This window comes from Hipposideros armiger, unplaced genomic scaffold, assembly GCF_001890085.2.
Source record: "Hipposideros armiger isolate ML-2016 unplaced genomic scaffold, ASM189008v1 scaffold_91, whole genome shotgun sequence".
Classification (NCBI taxonomy): Eukaryota; Metazoa; Chordata; class Mammalia; order Chiroptera; family Hipposideridae; genus Hipposideros; species Hipposideros armiger.
In genome coordinates, this window is record NW_017731441.1 from 3,686,096 (window position 1) to 3,712,333 (window position 26,238).

A 26,238-nucleotide genomic window follows, 5' to 3' on the forward strand; every position below is an offset into this window, starting at 1 on the left:
TTCCCTTTTAGTCAATTCATCATAAAATCTCTTACTATGGGGAAGGACCAAGGACACCTGTTGATTTTGTCACATCCGTACCCACAGCACCTAGACTGGCTTGGGTATCTGGAAGCATTTATTCAATGTATTGATAAGTCATAGCCCGGTACCTCCTTTTCCAAATGTGGAAACTGAGGACAAAAAAGCTCACCAGTTTGGAGATGCCCCTAAAGGGACTCGGGCAACAGCTCTGATTTGCAATGTCAGGGGACTGCTTTCATTTGGAAGCAACATGTGGGGGCTGGAGTGGAGGTGTGATTGGAGGGGCTGCACCCAAGGCCTGCGCACCGAACCGCCTGCTTCCTTCTACGTTGGAACAGCAGCATGGACGGTGCCTTGGGTCTCAGCATCTGTTCCCTGGAGTAGTTATTGGGGGTTTCATGTCAAAGCTGACACGCAAAGTTCTGGGGTGTCAAACTAGGCAACATTTCTTACCAAGTCCCTATACTTTGTTGAACAAATAAATAATGCAGATTAACAAGGATGAGTGGGGGAGGGCCATAGGGAATACAGGAACCAGTGAGCCTGACTGCATTATTAATGAGTAACTCAACCACAGAGAAAGAACCAAACTAAGTCATGTGGGAAAACTGGTTTTGACCATATCCTCTAAGACTAAAGTAAAAAAGGATTACACACAAATATTGTACTCCAGTGAGTAGCTTGCTTTTCACGTGGCCTGGGTTAGTAATTCCACAATTACTTGATGCATATTCTAGAGCAGAGTCAATAAATACATACATACATTGTGGATCATGAGAGCAGGTTCTTGCTGCTGGAGAGAGAAGTTACAAATAAGGAAGGTCACTGGTGTGGTTTTGAAGGTGTGAGAATCTGAGGGAAGGACGTACAGGAATTCTTTGTACTGTTTTTTTTTTTAAGATTTTTTTTGGGGGGGGGGAATTGGGGGAAGGGGAACAGACAAGTTGCTGTCCTTTTGTTCTTCAGTCTAGTTGTGGAGGATGTCGCTTCACTGGCCCAAGTTGGCACCATCATTGCGCTCTTCCCGGGCGAGGCAGATCAGCCGCCGGCTTCTGGACGGCCACTCACTGTGGCTGCTGGCACTCACGCTGGCTGCTGGCTACACACGGTAGCCCATGGCAACCCACTGCCGCAGGGGCTGCAGCCCACGCCGTCGCCGGCGACTCACGGCAGCCCAGCTCCAGGTTGAGCTGTTGTTCAGCATCTTAGCTGTAGAGGGCAGTGTCACTGGCCCTCATATGTGGGATCCGAACCGGGGCCCTCTGGCATCCCAAGCCAGCTCTTAACCATCGCGCCACTCGGCTGGCCCTCTTTGTACTATTTTTGCTATTTGTTTTGGTAAACCTGAAGTTATCTCATAAGAAAAAATGTAAAGACATGGCCAACAACTGTAAGAAGAGATTCTCAGCTTTACTAATAATAGAGAAATGCAAATGGAAATTAAAATGACAACTTTTTTTTGTGCATCAGATTGGCAAAACTTAAAAGATTAACAATATGAAGTGTCATTCAGGATATAAGGATATGGGTGTTTAACTGTTGGAGGAAGTCAAACTAGCAAAGCCTCTTTGTGGGTCAGTGTATCCTTCTCGCTCAGGTTCTCAAGAGCAGAGACACAAACTGTGTCCTATCTAAAAGTATGGGTTCTTGAATGTTCCAGGAATATAGTACTTAGTGTCTTTGTAGCAGAGTTTGTAATAGCAAGAAATTGCAAATTGTTTAAATACCCATCCATTGTAGGCACTGGTTAAATAAACCCTGATTATTCATGAGAAGTGTACAGGGGGCAGGAGTGTACAGAAGTGTACAGCTGAACATGCTCTCCCATCCACAAGGCAGCCTATTTAGTGTGTGATATAAGATCAGCAAGAATGTACCTTGTATGGGGTGAAATCTGGCCTCGGATCTGTCCTGAACTGAACGTCATTGAGGACAGAAGCTGGTGGTGAAGAAGTGACAATTCTGCAAAAGGCGCCGCTACCATCAGGGTGGGCTTGAATTGGTTTGTATTTCATAAAAGGGTTTTGTTAAACACTGGATGCCCACGCCCTCCTTTTTCTTCTGCTTCCAGTTGGTGGCAGCCATCGTGTTCATCAGCTTCGGCGTGGTGGCCGCCTTCTGCTGTGCCATCGTGGACGGTGTGTTCGCCGCTCGGCACCTAGTGAGTTCCATCATTTTAATGTTGTTCTCAATTGCTTTTCTGTGTTTAAGAGATCTGCATACAAAATTAAAATTTCATGTCACAGAACTGCTCAGAGACCATCACTGTTTCTCTCTCCGTTTGTGTTTGCCCATTGCTCTTTCCTTCTCTCACTGTTCTTCATTTTCTGCATCACACACACACACCCACACACACACACACACACACTCACACTCACACTCACATCAATTAAGATCAAATTCTTCAACACCCCAAGCAACTTTCCTCAGGGCTTTCTTTAAACTTGACAAGATAGTATACATCTTGAAATCCACTGACTCATGACTTCCCAGTTTTTATAGTTCAAACCCGCCTGTGTTAAAAGATTATGACAGAATTTTCCAGCTTGTTGTTATAGACTGTGAAATCCTTTTACATTTATTTTGTCTAATGGTGTGGAAGCCTGAGATGGAAGAGACTATCAATAATTACAGTCATGTGCCACAAAATGACGTTTCGATGAGCGATCGCATGTACAGTGGTGGTTCCATAAGATTATAATGGAGCTGAAAAAGCTATCACCTAGTGACTTTGAAGCCATCAAATATCATAGCACAAGGAATTACTCACATGTTGGTGGTGATGCTGGTGTAAACAGGCTTACTGTGCTGCTCCTTATATGAGTGAGATTGAGAAAAACGCAGCAGAACCATCCAGGAGAGCCCTGATCTTGTGGAGTAGGCTGGGTCCCTGCAGGGATCAAGGAGAGGACCCGGGCTGTGTGGGCCAGAGGGCCACCCGGAAGAGGTGGAGGCCCTAACTCACCCGGCCAAGCCCAGAACTGTCCCACGATCATCCTTCTAGGTTTTGTTGAATAAATATTTACATTATGGCACCTTTTAGGAAATTGTATGTATTTTGTCCCAGACTTTTGTTTCTTGTTTTTTATTTTTGGAAAGGTAATTGAACTGAGTCCCTGGCCAACATTCGCTCTCATGGTTCTGGCACGCTGCTTGGTAAGAACAGAAAGCATATCCTTAGATCCGAACCTGATTTCCCATCCTGTGCCTAAGTTACTGAAGTTAGCAGGTTGCTTTGGTGTTGGACTGTCACATTTAAATTTTCTCAAATGTCATTCAATCAGCAAATAGTGGTCGAAGACCTCGCCCAAGGTGGGATGCAAAGATGGATGTGCCTCTGCCCTTTTCTTGATGAGCAAGCATCCTAATGCTCAAATCATGCCAGCTAGGGGTTGATTATTCCAAGGTCTTCTAAGGAGGAAATCCTGTGTCTGCCCTCAGAATGCTGTTGTGGGAATGGCACCCTGGAGACCGTGTGTATTTGGGCACTGGCCTGTTAGCCGACTGACCTGGAGGTCAGCAGACAGGGGTATGTGAATGACACTGCCTGACCCTGAGCCAGCTGGTTGCCCTGCTCAGGCAGTTTCCTCTTATCACAGGGACACTGCAAGACCTCACAAGGCAGCCACGCGAAGCCCTGGTGGGTCCATGAGGGGTCAGTTAGTAATAACAGCACTGGCAACAACTCTGGACTGTGTGCCTGTGGCTGCCACATCTCAATGGAGATGGAGAACAACTGCTCAATATAATTTCTTATGAGAACCGTCAAAATGAGATCGTTATTTACTTTCCCCACCAAATTGAAGGCTTGGGTCTAGCAGGTAGTTTGGGAGACCCTGGTCTTGAAGGGAAAACCAGCCTTGCCTTCCTGAGAGAAAAGCGTCTTCCTAGAGGAGGGAAGCACTGCAGCTGGCGGTGGGGTCCCAGCCATGCCGCTGGGTGCATCGGCTTTTCCCAGGACTCCTCTGTCTCTCAGCTCATGTCTGAGAGAAATTTCCTTCAAAACCAATGGTTTCCCAGGTGGAAGAATCTTGGTCCAGCGTTACAGGAGTGAAAACAGAGGCATGCTGCCCTCTCAGCCCTACTTTGTTTCCTGAACAAATAGGATTTATTGAAGCAATTATCTTTGCAGGTGAGGTTTAACTATCACTAGCTATAATTCCAGCCTCTATCATTCCAGACTGGCTGGATGCCACGTGAAGGGGAACATAAGTCCCCCGGAATTAGAAGGTCGTCGCTGGCAGGGGACCTGTCAGGAGTCAGCCCACCTATCTATTTCCATCCAGCAGGGTGTTTGGTCAGATCTTCTGGACTGCTGGATTCATGGACTTCATGGTTCATTACAGGAGAAATGAGAAATAATTTGGGGCTGGCAGTCATTCTGTCAGGCTTTCTGTTCCAGGTCAGGGGGACTCATCTCTGCATGGAAGAGCAACTTTGTGGTCACCCCAAAGTGTTTTCGTGGCTACTTTGGGGCATCTTCAGTGACTGACTGCACAGCATTGGCCCTGGGGGCACAATGTCCTCTTACCTCCTGGGCAGTTCCTGCTTCCTTCATTTACCTCACAGACACTTACTGAGGTCCTACCTGTTCCAGGCATGCAATGACTCAGGGGCAGCCTGCTTCTCCAGAAAGGGCCAGAGAGTCAACGCATTAGGCTTGTGGCTTCTGTCAAAGCTACTCAGCTCTGTTGTCGAAGCAGATGACATGTGGATGAATGAGTGTGGCTGTAGGCTGAAGAAACTTTATTTACAAAATTGGGCAGTGGGATGGGTTTGGCTCACAGGCCATAGCTGGCCAGCCCTGCAGGAGACACGTGGGGCTGTAACTGAGCTGTAATGACTTACAGTCTGATGATTAATATGTTGTCTTAGTGTTAATTTGCGTGCAATGGTTAAGAAATGAAAACTGTGAAATGGTCTTCCTGAGCACCTGATGCCCACATTGCTAAGTCAGAATGGTGCTGACTCTGGGCTCTCTACAGCCCCAGAAGAGATTAGAGTCATGCCCAGAGAAATGTGATTTCCAGTTTCACCATACATTCAAAAACTGAGTTTATGTGATATATCTGGGACTAAAGTAGGTTACAGTTTTTATTTAATTCAAACTAATAAGAATTATTCCATCCTGGTTGGATAGTAAAGGTTAGAGAGAAAATGAAACTGAACCACTGGTGTTTCTGTGTTAGGAAAAGGATTCACTAAAAAGTCCAAGATTTAAATCAAGCTTTTGTTGCTGATTTAATGTGACACTCAGCCAGGAGTTGATTGTGTTCTAGAGCTGTTGTTCTGGGGGGAACATGTGTGTTATGAAGCCATAACACCCCACGTGATGGTGTTTGGAAGTCAGGCCTTTAGGAGGTGATTGGGGTTAGATGAGAACATGAGGTGAGGCCCCCATGATGGGATTTGTGCCCTTATAAAAAGAGACCAGAGCTCTTTCTCAGCCATGTGAGCACATGATGAGAGGGCAGTTGTCTACAAGCCAGGAAGAGGTCCTCACCAGAAGCCAACCATGCTTGCAACCTGTTCTTAAACTGCCAGCCTCCAGAACTATGTGAAATAAATGCCTGCTGTTTAATCCACCAAATCTGTGGTATTTTCTATGGTAGCCTGAGCAGACTGAGGCAGAGTCAATGGTAAAATATGCTCTCTCAGACCTGGGTGGCCAGCCCTTGAGCTAGTCTGGACTTAGACCAGGAGGACGTGAAGGTGACTTTCAGGTGACCCATGAATCTGGACCCTTTCAGCAAAGCATCAATGTTGAGCCTGGAAGGGCATTTCCAGATGATTATAGGAATGAAGAACGGTAACTGTTCACAGGGTCAATTAATCAGAACCTGAAGCTTGTCACCTGTATGTTGGTGCAGTCACATGGATTGTGCTGACACAAGTGTCACTAGCACTGGCCTGATTCCCTGGGAAACAGATGCTGAGCCAGAGCTGCCGACAAAAAGGCCTTGTTGGGATGACACCTGTGAAGGGAAGGGAGGAGTGGGATCAAGCAGGGGGCACCTGGCAGAGATGGAACCAACCCTAACCCACAGCCTCACCTTGTTATTGCGAGGGCCTGAGAAGGAGCTGAGGAAGACCCCGTAGGTGAACCCCTCCCCTCCTTTCTGGCCTCGTGTTTCTCTCTAGCCCTTTCTCTACCATCTTCCATGCTCCACACGTTTCCTGTGCTCTGCTGTCTCCCCATGGGAAAATAGACTCTGTGAGGACAGAGACTCAGCTCCATCTCCCACTGCTGTGTTGTCTAGCACAGGCCTGGAGTATGGTGGTACCAGTCCATCAGTAGCTGCTGCCTGATGAACGAATGCTTGACTGTCCTTATCTATTGCCAGTGTCACTGGTGGTTTTTTTTAATATTCTTTTCTTAGGTCAGAAGTAGGAATGTTTTGAAAAATATGACTAATGCAGTAATAAAAGTAAATACTGTTATTGGGATCCTAACTCATTTTATAACTTACAGATTATACAGTGTCATGGCATTTTACAGTTTCTGTGCATCCCTTGTTGTTCTCTACCATAGCAATTATAAGCACTTTGTAATTGTCAGTTTGTCTGTCTCCTTCACTAATTCCCTAAGGGCAGGAATTGTGTCATATCAAGGTACCTTATAGTTTGGCACTTTGCTCCATGAATGTTGGGGCCAGACTCATGGATGGATAATTGGGTAGGGCCATAGGTGGGTGTGTGCTTTGATGGTTGGTGGTTGGAAAGATGTATGGAGGGAGAGAAGGAAGAGGATGGATGAATAGGGATGGATGGATGATGGATGGGTGGATGGATGGACAGATGGATGGACCGACAAATGGATGGATGGATAGAGTGAAGGAGGAAGGGAGGGAGGGAAGGAGGGAGGGATAGGGAAGGATGGATGGAGATAGGGGTATATGAATGGATGGATGGATAGATGAATGGAAGGATGGATGGAGGGAGGGATCAATGCATTGATGATTGAATTATTAAATGATTAAATGGATGGTTGGGTGAGTGAATGGATGATTGGCTGGTTGGACGAATGAGTGAATTGGTCTGAAATTCATCTTGCTCCCTTCCTAGTAGAAAAACATCTTCTGCTTTTAGGGAAAGAGGCAGGAGCCAAGGGGTCTCCTTGTTGAGAGTTGGGGAGTGTACCTTCAAATGTCATGCAACCACCTCCCTTCTGCTGCCCTGTATTGACTGATGGGAGAAGATGTGTCACCCCAGCCTTCAGGGACAGGGTGCCTGTTCCCCTGGGGTGTTCTACTTGCCTGCCTCCTGGATGCAGGAACCAGGCTGTTCTGGAATGAGCTGTGGTATTTCCTGCTTCATGTTATCCATCTGGCAGGTTCTAGTTGGCTTTGGTGTCTCTCCTCTAGGCTCAGAGCCCATGGAAGACAGGTCTCAAATTGCATCTGGCCACTTCTGATCTGGAGATGAAACTGTACCATTCTATTTGTGTTTGTCTCTAGGAAACCAGGCCCCTCACCTCGGGAAGATGTCAGTTTTACTCCAGTGGGGTGGGGTACTTGCACGACGTCTACCAGACAGAGGTAAGCAAGAGCACTGGTTGATGTGTCTGGTTTCACTCTGCTCATCTGTAGATCCCATAAAGTTTTCTGTGTCCCTAGTCAAAACCTGAATGTTTGGATTCTGACAGTTCTTCCCATCATGTCTTCCCTCTGTGCCATGGTGAGGCATTTGTAGCTAACACTTTGTTTTGAGCTAGCTTTGATATCTTAATGTGTCATATTTATTTTGGAATCACAGCTACTGACTTGTCTTCTTGGACACATAGCAGCCCTAGAATCCACTTGTCCAGTTCAGTGCAGCTTCTCCAATGAGCACTTTTTATTGACTTAATCACTGTAATAAAGAGCTAAGATACTACGTTTACATTGGCCAAGAAACTCACAAACTGTTCCCGGGCCAAGGACATTTGCAGGGTGGTTTCATTTCTATTTCTAGCTGTGTGAAATGCCAGGAGTAATTGCACTGTGGCACGCCATCTTCTCTTAGGCTATCGCAGACGGGCACGTAGCTCCCTTTGTCTGGCGATTTCACTCCAGCTCTGAGTAGATTTGCTGGTTTAACTAAACATGGCCTCTCAAACTGCATGCAAGTGTCAGAGAAGGAGGGAGGACAGACAGGAGTAGCCGAGAGAACCCCGGAGAGCAAATGCTGTGGTTAACGCCCTGCACGGTTGTTCGGGTGCTCTGTGAAGAGAGGAGAAGGGTCACTCTGCATGCTGTGGCATGGGGCACTGGGCAGCCTCATGGCCAGGCCTCTGCTGCTGGCTGGAGGCTCCCTGCTACCCTCCTCCAAGGGAGGTGGCATAGTTTTCCTCCAAAGAATTGTCCCAGCACTCGTGGCCCTTCTCCTGGCTGGAGGGAGCCCTGGGGACCTGTCCTGTTTAAAGGGAGTCACAGGCTCTCCAGGCCCTCCACGTGCATGCACACTGTGTACTCCACAGGCCCTCATGCAGCTCTTTCCTTTCTTCCTGCTCACCCTGATGTGCTCAGTCCAGTTCAAGGTTGACTGTTACCCTCTGCTCCTGGGATCATAGAGAAGCAAGGCCCTTCTCCTGACCCTGCTCATCAGGCCTTCTGAGGACAAGCCCACATGCGGGGCTGCCCCAGCTCCATCCCTCCTCCAAGGGTTCTCAACCCTACTGCCAACTGGAATCAGCCCAGGGGCCTGAGCAGATTCTGATGCTGGGTCCCATTCTAGGGAGGGGGGTTCAGAGGACATGGGGGATTTAAAAGCCTCCTGAAGATTTGGGGGCTGTAGCTGCCCACACAGCTCAAACCAAGGGCCAGCAACTTTCTCTGTAAAGGGTCAGTAATATTCTGAGATTTACAGGCTGGGTGGTCTTTGTCCAGCTACTCAACTCTGTTTCTCCAGTGCCAGAGCAGCCATGGGCAATGCATAAACGGTTGAGTGTGGAGATGGAGGATTTCACCTATAAAAGAGACAGTGGACTGGGCTTGGCTCCAAGCCCCTAGTGGCTGACCCTGCTCTAAGCCACTGTCCCTGCTGTTGCTCTTCACACTTTCAAAGAGGGGACAACTCTCAGCAGAGGACATCAAGGGTTAAGGTTAGGCCTTTCAAACTCCAGCTCCCCATCCTGTGGCTTTGACGTTCCCATGAGTTGGTTGCTGGGCTCAGAGCCAAACATTGCCCCCCTTCCCCCCCCCGCCCTGTGCCTGCCCTTGACTGTCTCACCAGTCCTCCGTTCTCACCTGTGACGCCTCCCAGCCCTAGTCCCCTTTTGAATCTCAGTCACACTGGGGCTACTTTCATGGCTCCCACTGGCCCGTCTCTGGTCTCTGCCCCTTCGGGACTGTTTACTGTACCATTTCCAAATTAATCTTTCCACTACTCTTCTGAAGCACTCCAGAGTGCCTCATTGCCAATTTGTGTGATTTCCAGAAGTTAACCACAGAAACTTGAAAAAAAGGCCATGTAAGTGCCACCCCGGGGCCGCTTGAAGAGGAGCCAGGATCCCCAAAGCTTCCCAAACCACCAGGGCCCCAAGGAGGCCCTGAGGACCTCTAGCATCTGGTGTGCCTGGGTCTGTGCCTCTCAAAGCCAACCTCAGCTCCTGCAGAGGGAAAGCTTGGAGAACCTGCTCAAATCTCTGCCCCCATCATCTGATGCACAATCCTCCCTTGGAAGGTCCTTCCTCTCCCCAAACATCACTGTCCTCCTTCTGAAGTCAGATGGTCTATGCCCCGCTTACTTTCCAAATGTAGGTGGCACGATTCATGCCCCCACATCAAATAGCACTGAGGGAAGGAGGAAATCACGTGTTTTTGCCCCAATCTTGCTCCTTTAACATTAAATATCTTCCAGACATTTGCAGCCTGTGGGGAGGCCTCTGTGTGGCTTAGGAGGGGCCAGCTTGGTCAGATCAGGCTGCTGGGAGCCGTCCTCTGGTGAGGAAGGGTTCTACCTGGAGGGGCCCATGAGGAGGAGGTTCCACCTATCCCCACCTGGACAAATCCCTGCCTGGAGGGGTCCCATTTGGAGGAGGCTTCACCTGTCCCTGCCTGGAGGAGTCTCTGCCTATCTTCACCTGGAAGCGTCCTACCTGAAGGGTCCCCACCTGGAGGAGTCCTCACCTGTCCCTATTTGGAAGTGTTCCCACGTGAAGCAATCCTCACCTATTCCATCCTGGAGGGGTTTCTGTCTGGAGGAGTGCCCACCTGGGGGGTCCCCACCTGGACAGATCTTCACTTGGAGAAGTAATCACCTCGAGGGTCTCTGCCTGGAGGCATGGTACCTAGAATACTCTCCTTGTCCAGCAACTATTGTCTACATGGATTCCCTGGCGTGGCTGAGCCTGGTCTTCTAACTCCTCCTGTAGGGCAGGGCCCTGCCAATTCCCAGCCCTGCTGCACCTGGAATGGGGGAAGGAAGGGGGCGGTCAGGAAAGGAAACAGTCTCAGAAAGGTGAGCTGCCTGACTGACTGGCGCACAGTGCACAGCGGCTGGGTTCTGGCTCTCAAGGAGGTAGTCCTGCCCACTCTGGAGTGAGAATGAGTGAGCACGTGGGGGACAGGTCCTTGAGACCTGACAAGGTCTCTCTGTTTGCAGGTCACTTGTCACTCCCTGAATGGCAAGTGCCAGCTGAAGGTGAAGAGCAACACGTGCTACTGCTGTGACCTCTACAACTGCCAGAGGTGAGTGAGGCAGGGAGGGGGGCCAGGGAGGGTGACCAATGAGGGTCAAGACCCCTATGGCGCCTGGATATGACCACTGGCAGCCCCTCCCTCCTCCCCTCTGCTCTGGTCTTCCCTGTCCTTGGACACTGCACCTATATCGTCTACTTTAGTCCTCAGACATTTATGTGAGGAAAGGGCATTGGCTCTATTTCACAGATGAGAGAGAGGTTCAGTGATACGGAGAGCTGTGGGAGAGGGGGAGCATTCTATAAGCCCCATGATTATGTCTCTATCCGTGAGCCTGTGAGCTCACTGTGAATGAACTTTACCAGTGTTTCTCAGTTTTTTCTCCCCCCTTAGCTGGGACAGATGGCTCACCACGGCTGGAGCTGATAATGCCCCAGCTGGTTAGGCTCTGGTTAACTAGTTTTCCCTGAGGACGGGGCTGGTTGAGAAGAACCAATGCTCTGGTTATTTCGGAACGGTTCCTTCCCTACCTCTGCTAGAAGACTGGGGTCATTTTTCTCTGCTATTTAGTGTGGGAACCTGGTTGAGCTCCTGGAGGAGAATCTCAGAATATTGTGAGGGCCCCATGGCTTTGTCCTCCTGCAGGTTTTAACACCCAGACTTGTCCACAGCAGTTCATCCATTACAGGTTGGTTTTCTAACCCTAGCCCTGGGTCCCATGGTGTTTCTGCTCCTGAGTCTCTGCTCCAGGAAGCCAGGCTCCTTGTACTTGCCTGTCTGTCTCCCATCTGGGGGACAACAATTTGTCCTCTAGCCTCCCCTCTTACAATCCAAGAAGAGTTGTTGATTTTTTCAGTCTGTTCAGCTTTTTCCTTGTTGTTAGGACTCGGTGCAAGTTCCAAACCCCTTTCTTGCAGAATGGAACCCTCCCTCCATTGTCTTTTACGTTTTGTATTAATAGTTTGAACACCTACATTAAAGTTTGCTTCTTGGAGAACCCTCCCCTGAGTTGTTGAAAAATCCAGGGGTTTAGGCTGCATCCTCTCCCCCAAGAAGAGGGTTCCTTCTTATTTCTAAGACAAAACAGAGGAGCAGCACATGTGTGGATCACTGTGGCTACCACCCACAGATTCTTGCAACTCGGGCTGCTGGCTCAAGGCCACGATGCTGTGGTCCAGGGCCCTGCACAGACCACCTCAGGTCCACATCGTGAGGGCCAGGATGAACCCCCTCTGCCACGGCGACAGGGTTGGGAGAACTCAGCTGTCAGCCTTTACGCCCTGCCTGCTCTGAGGGTGACTCAGTTGGGGCCCCACTGCCTCTGCAGGGCCAGTGTTTGGGGAGTGGGCATGACGATGGTGCTGTCCCCCCTGCTCAAAGGCCTGGGCTCCTTTTCCACACCCCTGCGGACAACCTTGCTGCCATGACCTCAGGGTACAGATGGGAGATGCCCCTCCCTGGCATAACCAACAGAGCCCTCAGGTCCTTCATGGGCAAAGACCTGCAGCTTTTCTGGGTTCAGTTTATCTTGTCCCAGCCCCGCCCTGTCATATGCGTGGCAAGGTCACCTCCTCGCAGGTGTGGATGACATTGTTGTTCTCTCCCCATGTGCAGCACCGAGTATTCTCCCATGTACTACGAGTTCGTGGGCGTTAGCAGCTGCCGGGATGTGCTCCACCTCTACCGGCTGCTCTGGGCCTCGACCGTGCTGAACGTCCTGGGCTTGCTCCTGGGGATTGTCACAGCAGCTGTCCTGGGGGCTTTCAAGGACATGGTGAGTAGTGCCACCCCAGGGCTGAGCCGTGACAACACTCCAGACGGAGCAGGGCTTCAGGGCCCATGTTCGCTGAGGCAGGCAAGGTGGGTTTCATTATCCTCCCGTGCAAATAGGGAAACAGGCTCCTGAAAACCACCAGCTGTATGTTATAATGACAACAAGACTTCACTGGTCATTTCTGGAAGTAGGTCCTGTTCACACACTTGCATCTCCTCCACCATCTGAGGCTTGCACTGCATGATCCGATTTAGGAAACAGAAGTTCAGTTAGAGAGAAAGGACCAGGACTTCACGCTCTGATGCGTCTGTCTCCACCATTTCTCACCCAACTGCACGTGGAGCCTCCGATTTGGTAAATCTGGGGATGGAGGGTGGGGATGGCTGGCACCTGCATTTTAGTAACCTCAGAGGTGATTCTAATGTGAGAACCCTGGAGAACGGGTGCTTTAGAGTTTGGGCCTCAAGCGTCAGCAGCTCCAGGAAGGGGCAGTGGCTGCAAGGGCCGTGCCGTGAAGGCTGCTTTAGCTCAGTCCCTCCTGCAAGGCAGCGCCCTCAGCACGGTTCTTTTCACAGGAAAACACCTCACAGCTGGGGCTGGCCCGGGAAGAATCCCCCTCTGGTCCTCTCCCTGAGGGACCGCTTTGTTCCAAGCTGGATATGCTCATGCAGTGCACAGAGGGCACCTCTTGCAACAAGTCTTCCTTCATCCACAGAGTGCCACAGGTGAAGGGGCAACCCTTGGTGTCATCAGTCAGACACCAAGAAGTGCACATGACAGCTCCAAGACAAGGAGCCACCCACCCATCACCTGATTTTAACTCTAAGGCCAGTCCTAACACACATGCAGACAAGTCCCCCACAGGCCAAACCCAAACAGGCAGTTGCAGCTAAAACTCTTTCCCGAGTGATCTCTTGCTATCCAGCTACTCTGGAGACTTTGGTCATTGGCCATTTTTAGTAGCTTAGTCTGAAGCCCTGCTGAGATCTGTGATTTTTTTTTGAAGGTTTCATTTCCTTAGATAAAACCTGAAATACCATGGGGGAGCCCGGAATCCCCTAGGAACCAAACTTCTCCTGGCTGCCATCCTAGAGGGTGCAGATGGCCTCTCCAAGCTCAGACCTCGGTCGCAAGATTTCTTTAAACTCATACAAGATAAGCATCCTTCAAGGACGAAAGTCACCATCACCATGCCTTCAGCAATGTCTTCTGTAGGCGTTAACTGCTCTCCCAGGTCAGGGTGCCTGGGGTCTATAGAGCGTCCCACAGGGTGTCTTCTGTGAAAATCCTCAGTATAGGGGCTTTTTCTGCTGTAGCCTGTTCAGTTTTCTTTCTTGGCAGGTTTTCTAGGAGAAGAGCAAGGTTAGACTGGAGGTTGGATGCCCGATGTGCCTAGTTAGAGTTCTGCTTTCCCTGAAGGTTGTTGGGACAGCAGTCAGCCCGGTGGGTTTTCCAGAGGGGCTCTTATGTTCATTAGAGTTTATAATAAAATTGCTAGGGAGTTCTATCTGGAATGTCGTGATGCCCCAAAAGAGCCACTCGTCATACCAGACCATAGAGTGTGTCTAAACTGTCTGCTCTGGACAATTTTCTTTCTCAAACCCAAAGCTCTGGGGTGTTGTAAGAAGCAAGAAAGGTGATCCCTTAAAATTTTACACCTACTGAGTAGGTCCTCTGGTAAGTTTAATGGATTTAATAATTTAAACATTATTTGAAGAAATGATGGCCCTTCATGAACCAGCTGAAAGCAGTGCATACCCTCTCAGCATATAAAAGCTTCCTATGCAGGCCACCAAATGCTTGTCAGGAGCTGGGTGCCAGAGGGGTATTTTGTGTACCTGGCAGGCAGGGCGTGAGGTGTCTCCAGGGTCTGCAGAGGGTCTCCTGAGGCTGGTGCCTCGGTAACACGGCAACACTTACGTACACAGTCATTTAAACCCAGTCTAATGAGGAAGGGTCTGCAATGAGCCTCAGGCACATTGAGAAATGCAGGTGGGCAGTCCTGCTGGCCCAGCTGGGGTCTTCTCATGGTTACTCATATGGCCAGGCTCAGGGGCAAGAAAGGTGGACGAGCAGTCAGGACAAGACCAGACAGATAAGGGTCAAAGTCAGGCTGGGCTTCCCAGTGCCCCCCACAGACAGAGTGACTGTCAGTCCTCCAGCGTGAAGCAGCCCATGCCAAAATGCTTAGCTCCCTCCTGGGAGACCCCGCCACCGACCCAGCCCTGTTCATCCTCCCCAAACCCAAATGCTGGACAAGGCCAGGCAGGCTCTTCTCCGGCCCAGGAAGTGCTCTGTGACCCTCGGCCCCCAACCTTGACCAGTCCTGCTTGCCCGAGGCCCCCAGGCCTCCAGCTGCAGCTGTTCCCTCCAGCCAGAATGCCCCCCCCACCCAGCCCCTCTGTGGGGCCCAGTTCCAGCTGTGCCAGGATAGCTATTAGATCATCCTGGCTCATGCAGGAGGCTCTCAGCAGAGTTTGTTGATGTATATGGCATCGAGGCAGCTGGGAGTGCGGGCCCAGCCCGGCCCTGAGTTTTCCGTTTTTTCTCCTTGTTTTCGTGCTGCCCTATTTGCTTCTCTGAGTCTAACTAACTCTCAAAACAGATTCAGCAGTGGGCAGCAGATGTGTGCTTAATTCCTGGGGAAGAGCACATAGGGCTGGGCCTGGCAGGGTAATAATAACTGTTATTGTTTAATCCAAACTCCTTCCAGGGGGATGCCTGCATTCCTGGGGGGTGGGCTGTTGGTGGAGGGGGTGTTTGAGCTCAGGATGTGCAGAAGGTGGGCCCTGGGTGGGGTAGGGCAGTGACGACCCATGCACTGACCCCCCATGTCGTCCCTCGGCTGTCGGGTGGTAAGCAGGCAGACGCAGCTCTGCCATCTCCTCCTGGCCTGCCTCCTTCCTGGCTGGTTAGCATTGCCCTGAAGTTCTGAGCCCGGTTCCAGGTTCTGGACTTCCCTTCTCTCCCACCACCACTCCTCACGACCTTCAGTGGGTGGTGATGAGTTTTCGGAAAACTCACCTCTGTTGTCCCAGCCTCTCTCAGTCACGGCAGTGTCTGCCCTATAGGTGTCAGGTGGGATCCAGGTTCTGTCCTTTTAGAGAGGGACGCACTTCTAGTCTGGGAATCCCTTGAGTACCCCATGTGAGTGACTGGTCTCCCTCTGGTGAGGGCTCCATTCTATGGCCTGTTTTCTCTGGGGGATGAGTGGGTGGCTGGGAATCAGGCCCAAGTCCTCTTTTCTTTTTGAGAATTAGAGCCTCCAAGTGAGCCAACTAAGCACAAGCTCTGAGGAATAGGGAATGCTTTGCTTTTATTTGCGGCTCTGCAGGAACCCCTGGGGTGGCCTATGCGGGAGCAAGCCCAGCTGACCAGATCTGAGAGTACCTGTGACGTCTGTCCCCCCACTGCGGCTGATGCTGCTGTTAGGAGGTGCCTGTAAACCTGCACGCACCTGGAGAGGAGGAGCTGGTGGTTTTCTTGCTTTTTCAAAAAGCATCAAAGAGAGCTTGGGCCTTACCTGACATTTTGGTGGGTCCCTGGGACAAACAAAGAAAATAAAAAGCAAAAATAAGCCCTGTTTTTAGATGTTTAGATCTGGTCCGAGAGATATTGATCTGAGGACTCTCAGCATCCCCCACAGGCAGACTCCATAGTAGGGTGGACTCCACCTTTTTGAATGGCTTGAGGACAGGTCTCCCCAGAGGGACGGCTTGAGGCCGAGGGTGCCCCACCTGTGGGAGGGCCGGCTGATGTGTCTCCGTCCTGTGTGGCAGATCCCTCTGTCCCAGCTGGCCTATGGAACGTCTGCTCCTCCTCAGATCCTCTACAACCCTGCCCATCACATCCTGGCCTACGCGGGCTTCGGCCCGGCACCCACGAACCTGCCCACCAGCTCGTCGTACCCTCTGCCTCTCCAGGTAGGCTGAGCGTTGCCTGCCTAAAGCTGGCATGCTCACGTCGCGGGCAGCAGTCATGCACGGCAGCATTGGTTGGATGGGACTCGGAGGGGGGCTTGGATTGAGGGAAGACAGGGTGGACCTAGGGCTTCCCCTCTCCGGATGTAGGTAACAGGGTGGCAGAGCCAGCATGGACTGGGAAGGGGGTTGGGGGCCATCTGAGGGGAGACATGCTGGGTAACCCCGCACACAGCCCTCTCACATGGATGTTCAACGGCTCCATTTGGCATCTTGGGCATCCTTTGCTCTGTGTGGCCCTGACGACTCAGCCATTGGTGTCCTTTGGACCTCTAGCCTTTTCTAATCCACAACCTGGTCAAACAAAAGTTCGTTGCAAAATCCTGGCCAGAGGGACGAGGAACATACCACCATGACCCCGGGTCCTGTCCACATAGCAAAGTTATTTAGGTGGAGTCTTGTGCATTGGCCAATACCCAACCACATTTGACCCACAAAAGTGGTGATTTCATAGATTCACCCTAACATAATTCTATTGGTCTTAGGGGCTGTTGTAGAAAGAGGGATATTTGGTGGAGCAAAACCTTATTTATAGAGCGTTTGCATTGTCCTTCCATATCCATTCATGGTTTTGGCTTTTCCTTCTTTACATTCTAGGAAGCTTCTGTCCATGCCATGGTTTAAATAGACCATGATAATCTGTCACTTTATGGACTCCAGAGCAGGCACCCTCAACTGTTGCTATTGGGACCAGATAGCTCTGTGGGGTGGGGCTGCCCTGTACGCTGTAGGATATTAGGCAGTGTCCCTGGCCCTCACCCACCAGCTGCCAGTACAACCCTGATGTGACAACCAAAAAATGTATCCAGATGTTTCCCAGTGTCCTCAGGGAGCAAAGGTGAGAACCACTGGTCCAGACAACTTATCTAGGCTTCCATTTTAGGGGGGTGATGCAGCCAGATGGACTCAGTACACATTCTTTTGCCTATATTAATGGTTACACCAATGTCCAATAAGTTCTAAGAAGTTACAATATTAATATATGTGAGGAATTGTGTTTCTGTGCTCAGGTGTGGTGGCGGCGGGGGATGTCTGTGGATAAACAGGGGTAAGGTTGGGGGTGGGGGCTCAGACCCTGGTCATTTGTTATGGAGTCACATAGCTTCATATGTCAACTGAAGGAACCAGCACCAAATAAACGGTGCTTCCAGGTGGGGCTCTTGATAAGGCTGGAGCCTGATTTGAGGGTGCTGGGCGGGCACCCTGCTCTTGCAGGTACGACGTGTTTCCTTAGGAGACAGACTTGATCTTTGTAGGGATGTGGGATGTGGGCAGATGGTCTTCCATCCATGAAACATGGTGCTGATGAATGGATTCGCTTTATTCTGGTATCGTATTCCATCCTCGTTCACCATCAGGGTCCTCCGGCTCTTCACAAACAGCAGCTGTCCCCCTCTTTAACCTCCCGGGCGAGGCCTGTGCTCTCCTCCCAGTAGCCTTGTCAGCTTTTATTGCCAGCTCATGTGGGAGCATAACTACATATGCATCAATAATCAGATTTTGAGGAGAGGACAAATCAATGAGGCTTCATGTGTTTCCTTAAGAGAAAAACAACAGAATTGATGCTTCTATTTTTGCTGACCAACAGCAAGGGAAAGGGAATACTTTAAGTGTTCTGTTGAAGTCATTAGAAGCAAAAAAAAAAAAAAAAGAGAATACTCCCACATAATAGCAAGGAGTGAGATAGCTGTTGGGAGCCTGTTCTGAGTAGTTGGCCAAAAGGAAAATCTTAAAGGGAACCCACCTTCCTTGCTTCTGGTGGTTGTCTGGCCAGGAAAATCAGGGAAGGGCTAGGCATTGATGAATTTTTATGAACAAAGACATAAGCAGAAATTTAGCTCACATCCTGTAACTAAGGGCTGTCTTGTCCACTCCCCTGATGAGGGTGTCTGTGTGGGCAGCAGATCTTGTCCTGGTGAAGCCCTGTCTGTCAGGGTAATTTACTCTGTAGTTTCTGGTATGTTACTCCATGGGTTGTGACAGTTTAATCTGTGATTTATGGTGGTTTATTGTGTGGTTCCTGATGTTTTACTCTGTGATTCCTGGTGGTTTACTCTGTGGTTCCTGGTGGTTTACTCTGTGATTCCAGAAGTTTACTCTGTGATTTGTGGTGGTTTACTCCATGGTTCCTGGTGGTTTGCTCTGTGGTTCCTGGTGGTTTACTCCGTGGTTTCTGATGGTTTACTCTGTGGTTCCTGGTGGTTTACTCTGTGGTTCCTGGTGGTTTACTCCATGGTTCCTGGTGGTTTGCTCCGTGGTTCCTGGTGGTTTGCTCTGTGGTTCCTAGTGGTTTACTCCGTGGTCTGGGGTGGTTTATGCTGCGGTTCCTAGTGGTTTACTCCATGGTCTGGGGTGGTTTATGCTGTGGTTCCTAGTGGTTTACTCCATGGTCTGGGGTGGTTTATGCTGTGGTTTTCTCAGGTTCTAATTTCCAGTGAAGAACTGAGCAGACACATGCTTGGTAGGATCTGGGAGCTCCCAGCAGACCTGAGAGAAAGTTCTCTAGAAGTTTCCTTTGTCCCTATGGTCAGACGAAGTTTGAGAGAAATGGGCCCTGGGCTGTCAGGTCCCAAAAGCCCAGGCCATCAACCCTGAGTGGGGTGACATTCTTGGCTTCAGCTACAGCTCGGAAAGATACTCTCTTTTCAGAATCCTGATGTCCCAGTAGGGAAGTGTCCAGGAAGAGGCATGGCAAATAGGTTGGCCTCTTTGGGCCCTGGGCACCTGGCAGCAGAGAGCAAAAGGATCATACAGCACTGCCCGTAGATAGAACCCTTAAACAGTCACCCTATGTTATTTCACAGAAGGGAGTGTTTGCTTAATTTATTAAAATATTGGTTTTAAGTAGGTGTTTTGGGCCCTTAGAACTTAAGAAAAAAAATTTACGAGGTTTGTTGGCAGGTGGAAAACCTGGAGATTTGATTGATTTAACGTCTGTGCCATGTCCCAAGATTTTTCTTCTCAGAATCACTTTTACTTGAGTCTATGTATTAGCCAGGGTTCTCCAGTGAAACAGAATCAATAGGATGGATGCACATATATAGACATACACATAGGTATAAATTAGATATATAGATAGAGAAATAAAGAGATAGAGATAGAGTCCAAAACCTGCAGGGCAGGATGGCAGGCTGGAGGCCTGGGGAAGAATGGATCTTGCAGTTTGAATTCCAAAGGCAGAATTCCCTCTTCCCCAAGAACCTGTCTTTTTGTCTTGAGGCCTTCAACTGATTGGATGAAGCCCACTGACATCGTGGAAGGTGACCTGCTTTGCTCAAAGTCTAATGATTTCAGTGTCAATCGCATCTACAAACTACCTTCACAGCAACATCCAGAGTGGTGTTTGACCAAACATCTGGGCACCGAGGCCTGGCCAAGTTGGCACATAAAATTAATATTCACACTAGGTTGAAAATGCTGAGCTCTTGTTTTTTTCCCTTGAAGTATGAAGTGTTGAGTGGACCCAGCGGCTCCCAGATGAGCTGGCCAGCTTTCTCCTTGTATATGTCCACACTCCTGTGCATCCCGGTGTCTGTCTGGTACAAGGCCATCCCTTTGAAAGTCAAGACTCACGCACAGCAGGAGCCTGGGGCTGGGAAATCTGCAGAATTCCACAGATGGGCGTTTCCACAGGCAGCTCTGGGAACAGAGCTTGTGCGAAGCGGGCTCCAGCTGGGCAGGATGGGCCCTCCCTCCTGCTTCCCTGGGAATGTGCTCTGATCAGGGAGCCTTCTCACTAGAAGGGCCTTGGTTCGGTGGGGGACCCCGGGCCTTGGGGGGAGCCTGAGCCCCAGGCAGGCCCTTGCAGGGGCACTCCACATGGACTGGGTGTGTGGCCAGCTCTCTCCACTGACTGAGGAAGCCTTTTCTGTTCACTTGCAGCCGTCCAGCAGCTTCCCAGCCTCGCCCTCCACTGACCTCTCTCTGTCCGAGGACGCACAGCCTCCGTCCCAGTCCAGCTCCAGCTTCGGGCTTCCGCCCAACGCCTCACCTCTCTATGCCCCAGCCCCTTTCCTCCCAGGGGAAAAGCCTCCCCCCTACGCACCGTGACACAGAGTGGATAGATTTGAAAAAATATTTTGTTTTCATTTGTTAAAAAGCCAAAGCAGCGCCTACAAAACCTGCTTCTGTGGCCAGCCTCCTAGAGACATCAGGAGAATGTTTCAGAAGGCTGTATCCTCCTTCCCTCCCTGGGCACATCCATGGCAAGGAGAGGCCAGAGCCAGTGGTGAGGACAGAGCCCCAGGTGACCAAGGCCTGGGTGACACCTTTGCTTGGCCTCCTCGCCCAGCATTTAAACCAGACACCAAATGCAGCCAAAATTTCTACCTGGAGTCTCCTCATTCTGGTGTTCTGTTATTACTTAACCAAAAAAACAAGTTTCATTTCCTCCTAGTTAGTTATTATTATCATTTTGCAAAGGAAATATGGCCAGGGATATCCATGGGTGAGGATCACTTTTAAAGGGAATGTGTTGAATGTTTATATATTTATGTGTGTCCCCAAGAAGGGGCAGGGTCTCCACCCTCAATGCTGTGTTTTTCTGGCATTTATTTGCTCGGAACAAAAAGACGCTCTGGCTCAAATATAAAATGCTGCTTCCAAGGCCTGTGAGCTAACTGCGGTCTGTGTGTGTGTCGTCTTTTCCAAACCCACCATCACACCTGGAGAGGGGTTTGCTACCTGAGGCTCTGTTTCCTATTTAAGGCGTCCTGGCTTCCAGGTGTCATCCTTCATGGAGTGTTCTAGAGGCTACCCGGTCTGCTCTGTCGGACACCTGTAAGGTTACCCCTAAGAGTCAACCTCTGCTCTAAGTGGCCTCTGGAGTGGACAGCTTCTCAGGCCCTTCAGCCAGAGCCTGGGGTGCAGCTCTACCTATGACAGACCAACAGCTATTGATGGAGGGCCTCATATGTGGCCATCTGAGGCAGTAGGTGAGCATAGACCTTGTAGACAATCAAATCTGGGTGGAGTGAAAGACCAGAGTCCTTAAATGACAGTTCTAGATCACTGAGGAAAAGAGATAGGGAGGGGGAGAAGGGGGTGAGGGAGGGAAAACAGCGTTTTTTAAAAGACACAGTCTCCTGCTCCCCCTGCTGGCTATGAATGCAGTTCTGTCTATTAGACAAAATAGTCAGCCCCGTATAGAAATACATCACATAGAAAGCGTCCTCTAAAGAAGGCAAACAACACATTACAAATAAGAAAGCGACAAACATAGAATACCGCAAACTCAGGGTGAGTCAGGCCTCAGGAGTCTGGCTAATTGATCTTGAAAAGGCTATTGATTATGGACCAGGAAGCAAAAGCCCTGGCCACTAGTGTGGTGAGCTGTCTTTAGTTAGCATGAATACTATTCTGTTAAGTTTAGACTCACGTGCCCAAGTGTTTTCCAGGAGAGCCTGATCTGACTGTGGCCCAGCATAGCCGTGGCCTCCTCAGGACCAGGATGTGGTCCCCCACTTCCTATTTGCCCACCCTCCGGGTTTTTAAATGGGAAAGAAGACATTTGGCATGAAGAAGAAAATTCCTCTTAATTAAGAGGGCTGACGCTGGCCTCTGTCTGATACACCTGGCTGAATATTAGTAATAATAATAAGCTGGCAGAGCCACCATGCTACTCCTGTGGCCGACACGTCTGGGGTCACACAGCAAGGACCTCAAAGAGCAACACTCCTCCGTCTGGAGCTTAAAGAACCAACACTGTTCAACCGAGTCAGGAGGTCTTTGCAATCCAAGATGTTGAATGTTTGGGTGGGTTCTTTGTTCCACAAGCACCTGGACAGGGGAGAAAGTTGGCTGCACGAATCCCGAGCATGTTCAAAGCACCTTACGGGGCCTGCAGGGGGGTGGAGACCCGTCCCCCTGCAGACTGGGGATCGTGCCTCATCAGGGTGCCCTGGGTGCTAACAGCAGAGAAGCTGAGTTGCAGATCTGGCAGCAAGCTTGTGCCAACTGGACCCAGGCCACCAACCCCCGGAAGGCAACTGGGTGCCAGAGAACACAGGGACAACCTTCGACCTCCACACATGGCCCAGGGTCAGAGACACATGCAGCGGCGTCAGTATTTCCCCCGACTATTCACACCAGCGTTATTCAAACCCACTTCTGTCTGCCCTGCGAAGTCTTTTAATCTAGCCTAGAGCCAAGACTGATAAAAAAATATTAAGCTCCAAGGCCAACAATTTTGCTCTTGCCCACAAAAATGTCTTTATCCCTCGCCCAACCACAAAGAATGTGAACAATTCAACTTCCAGCCTGGAGGTGGCTCCCACACTGCCCTCCAGTCCCAGCCAGTCCCTAGGGCACCTCCCCCACTGAACATGTACCCACACCTGGATCCAGCCCCCCCCACTACCTGCACACTACATGTTCCCATACCTGATCCCCAGTCTCAGGGCACCTCCCACCTCATGCACACTGCATGTACTCATACCTGATCTCCAGTCTCCAAGGCACCTCCCACCTCATGCACACTGCATGTACTCATACCTGATCTCCAGTCTCCAAGGCACCTCCCACCTCATGCACACTGCATGTACTCATACCTGATCTCCAGTCTCCAAGGCACCTCCCACCTCATGCACACTGCATGTACTCATACCTGATCCCCAGTCTCAGGGCACCTCCCACCTCATGCACACTGCATGTACTCATACCTGGCTCTCCCAGATCCCAGAGATAGCTCCTCTACCCCTGGCACATACCCAGCCTCCATTGTACCCTGGGTGCCATTCCCTGGGGAAAGGGGACCATTTCTGCCAAAATCTTTGCCTCACAGCGACAGACCTTGGCCTGGCTCTGCCTGAGTCTTGAGGCTCCACAGGACCCACAGCTCTGATGGGCACCCTCCCCACCCCACACCCCACCCTGTGGTTGGTCTTCTGCTGAGTTTACCCTCTGCCTTAGTCCTGATTGCAGACTGCAGTAGACACTCAGGTAACCTGGGCTGGAGGCTGCTGATGGGTACAGGCTTCCCTTGTGGTGTGACGGAAATGTTCTGGAACTAGGTAGTGGTGATGGTTGCACAATCTTGTGACTTAGCTAAAACCCACCAAATTGTATACTCTTAAAGGGTGAATATTATGGTATGTGAATTGCATCTCAGTGAAAAAGGGGTGTGATAGGAATGCCTGTGAAGCATTTAGAGCAGTGCCAGTGTATAGCACATGCTCAGTTAACAAGATAATTACCATCATTGTCACCATAATGAGTGACCCTTAGTCTGGTCTTGAGCAGCCTGTGGTCACCCAACACTGCCCTGCCCTCCCTACTCCTGCCCTGCCCCAAACTTCTGCAGCCTGATTCTGCCACCACTGGTAGCGGGGATAAAAACACAGAGGTGGCAGGGGCAGAGATGCCCTCTGAATTTTAGGGGAAATGCTGAGCCAATCTTTTCTGACTCACAGAAGGAGAAAAAAGTTCAGGGGGCAGAGCCCTCACTCATTTAGTGACTTTTTCGGTGACAACAGTTATATATGTATGCACTTCCCTTTCCCATTTTCTAAAACTCTTTAATTGATGGATCAAAATTGACACATCATCATCACCCAAAGTCCATAGTTTACATCAGGGTTCACGCTTGGTGTTGTACATTCTATGGATTTGGACAAATGTATAATGACATGTATCCACCACTGTGGTATCATACAGAGTAGTTTCACTCTCCTTAAAATCCTTGGTGCTCCTATTCATACCCCCTCCAACCTCTGACAACCATTGATCTTTATACAGTCTCCGGGGTTTTGTCTTTTCCAGAATGTCATATAGTTTGAAGGCTACTGTATGATTACAGTATGTAGCCTTTTCACATTGGCTTCTTTCACTTAGTAATATGCATCCAAGATTCCTCGAGTCTTTTCGTGGCTTGATAGCTCATTTAATTTTAGTACTGATAATATTCCATTGTCTGGATGCACCACAGTTTATCCATTCACCTACTGACAAACATCTTGGTTGCTTCCAAGTTTGGGCAGTTATGAATAAAGCTATTATAAACTACAAAGTGTCCATGTGCAGGTTTTGTGTGGACGTAATTTTTCAACTCCTTTGGGTAAACACTAAGGAGCACAATTGCTGGATCATATGGTAAGAGTATGTTTAGTTTTGCTAGAAACCATCAAACTGTCCTCCAAAGGGGCTGTTCCATTTTGCAGTCCCATCAGCAATGGATGAGAGTTCCTGTTGCTCCCCATCCTCACCAGCATTTGGTGGTGTCAGTGTCTAGATTTTGATCATTCTAGTAGGTGTTTAGTGGTATCTCCTTGTTGTTTTAATTTGCATTTCCGTGATAGCTTATGATTTGGAGCATCTTTTGATATGCTTATTTGTCATCTGTAATATCTTCCTTGGTGAGGTGTCTGGTAAGGTCATTTACCCATTTTTTAATTGGGTTGTTTGCTTTCTTATTGTTGAGTTTTAAGTTCTTTATATGTTTTAGATAACAATCCTTTATCAGATGTGTCTTTTGCAAATATTTTCTCCCAGTCTGTGGCTTGTCTTTTCATTCTCTTGACAGTATCTTTTGCAGAGCAAAGTTTTAATTTTAATGAAGTCCAGCTCATGAACTCTTTCTTTCATGGATTGTGCCTATGATGTTGTATCTAAAAAGCCGTCGCCACATCTAAGGTCATCTAGACTTTCTCCTATGCTGTCTTCTAGAAGTTTTATTGGTTTTGTGTTTTATATTTAGGTCTGTGAACCATTTTGAGTTAATTTTTATGAAAGGTATAAGTTAATTGAGTTAATTTTTATGTGTCTAGATTCAGTTTTTGCATATGGATGTCCAGTTTTTCTGGCACCATTTGTTGAAAAGACTGTCTTTGCTCTATTGTATTGCCTTTGCTTCTTTGTCAAAGATCAGTTGACAGTATTTTTGTGGGACTATTTCTGAACTTTCTATTCTTGATCTATTTGTTTATTCTTTTGGCAATACCAGGCTGTATTGATTACTGTAGCTTTATAATAAGTCTTGAAGTCAGGTACCGTCCTCCAACTTTGTTCTTGAAGTTCTCGATTTTAATATAGCCCATTTTAAAATCTTTTCTTTTATCATTAGAACATTTTGTTTTACTTAAGAAATATTTCTCTAACCTATGTCATGAAAATATTCTTGTATCATAGGTGTCAGCAAACTTTTTCTGTAAAGGGCTAGGTAATATTTTAAGTTTTTTGAAGACCAATAGGTATGTAGTAACTACTCAACTCTGCCATTTTAATACAAAAGAAGCTGTAGACAATAGTAAATTAATGGGTGTGACTGTGCCCAATAAAGCCTTTTTAACAAAAACAAAGGTAGATCACATTGGGCCCACCAGCTATAGTTATACATTACCTTCTAAATGCTTTATAGATTACTTTTAGACTTAAATATATACTCTGCCTGGAGCTAACTTTCTGCACTATATGAGGTAGAGGTCAAATTCTTTTGTTCTCTTTCTTTCTTTCTTTCTTTTTCTTTTTTAATTCAGTGGTTTTCAACAAGGATGATTTTATACCAAGGGGACATCTGACAATGTCTAGAGACATTTTTAACTGTCATAAGTGCCTGTGTGTGTTGGGTGGGTAGGTGCACTACTGGCATCTAATGAGTAGATGACAGGGATGCTGCTAAATGACCTAAATGCACAGACTAGCCCTCCACACAAAAAAAGAATTCTCAATCAATAGTGTCCTAAACACACACACAAAGAACAAAAAACAAAATTATTATGGCTCTCCTATTAGAAAAAAAATCTCTGAAATCAACTCAGACCACAAATGTGTCAACAGCATAATCCACTCCATACTCTATCTCTATGGTGCACACTCAGAACCCTTCCAGCTCCATCCCCATGGTGCA

General features: G+C 48.9%; 1 protein-coding gene across 2 annotated transcripts in view; it reads left to right on the top strand.

Annotated features, from left to right (window-relative positions):
- The window catches only part of TMEM255B (transmembrane protein 255B), a 38,087-nt gene extending 17,091 nt beyond the window's left edge, over nucleotides 1–20,996 (top strand). The window contains exons 4-10 of one of the 2 annotated variants that reach the window (XM_019644765.1): nucleotides 2,096–2,185; nucleotides 7,482–7,562; nucleotides 10,609–10,694; nucleotides 12,258–12,417; nucleotides 12,993–13,142; nucleotides 16,197–16,340; nucleotides 20,280–20,996. In XM_019644765.1, coding sequence (XP_019500310.1) covers nucleotides 2,096–2,185; nucleotides 7,482–7,562; nucleotides 10,609–10,694; nucleotides 12,258–12,417; nucleotides 12,993–13,142; nucleotides 16,197–16,340; nucleotides 20,280–20,447 — 879 coding nt within the window. In that variant the 3' untranslated portion in view covers nucleotides 20,448–20,996. The remainder of the gene's footprint in view (nucleotides 1–2,095; nucleotides 2,186–7,481; nucleotides 7,563–10,608; nucleotides 10,695–12,257; nucleotides 12,418–12,992; nucleotides 13,143–16,196; nucleotides 16,341–20,279) is intronic. The other variant, XM_019644766.1, reaches the window with a different exon arrangement.
- Nucleotides 20,997–26,238: the final 5,242 nt, after the last annotated feature.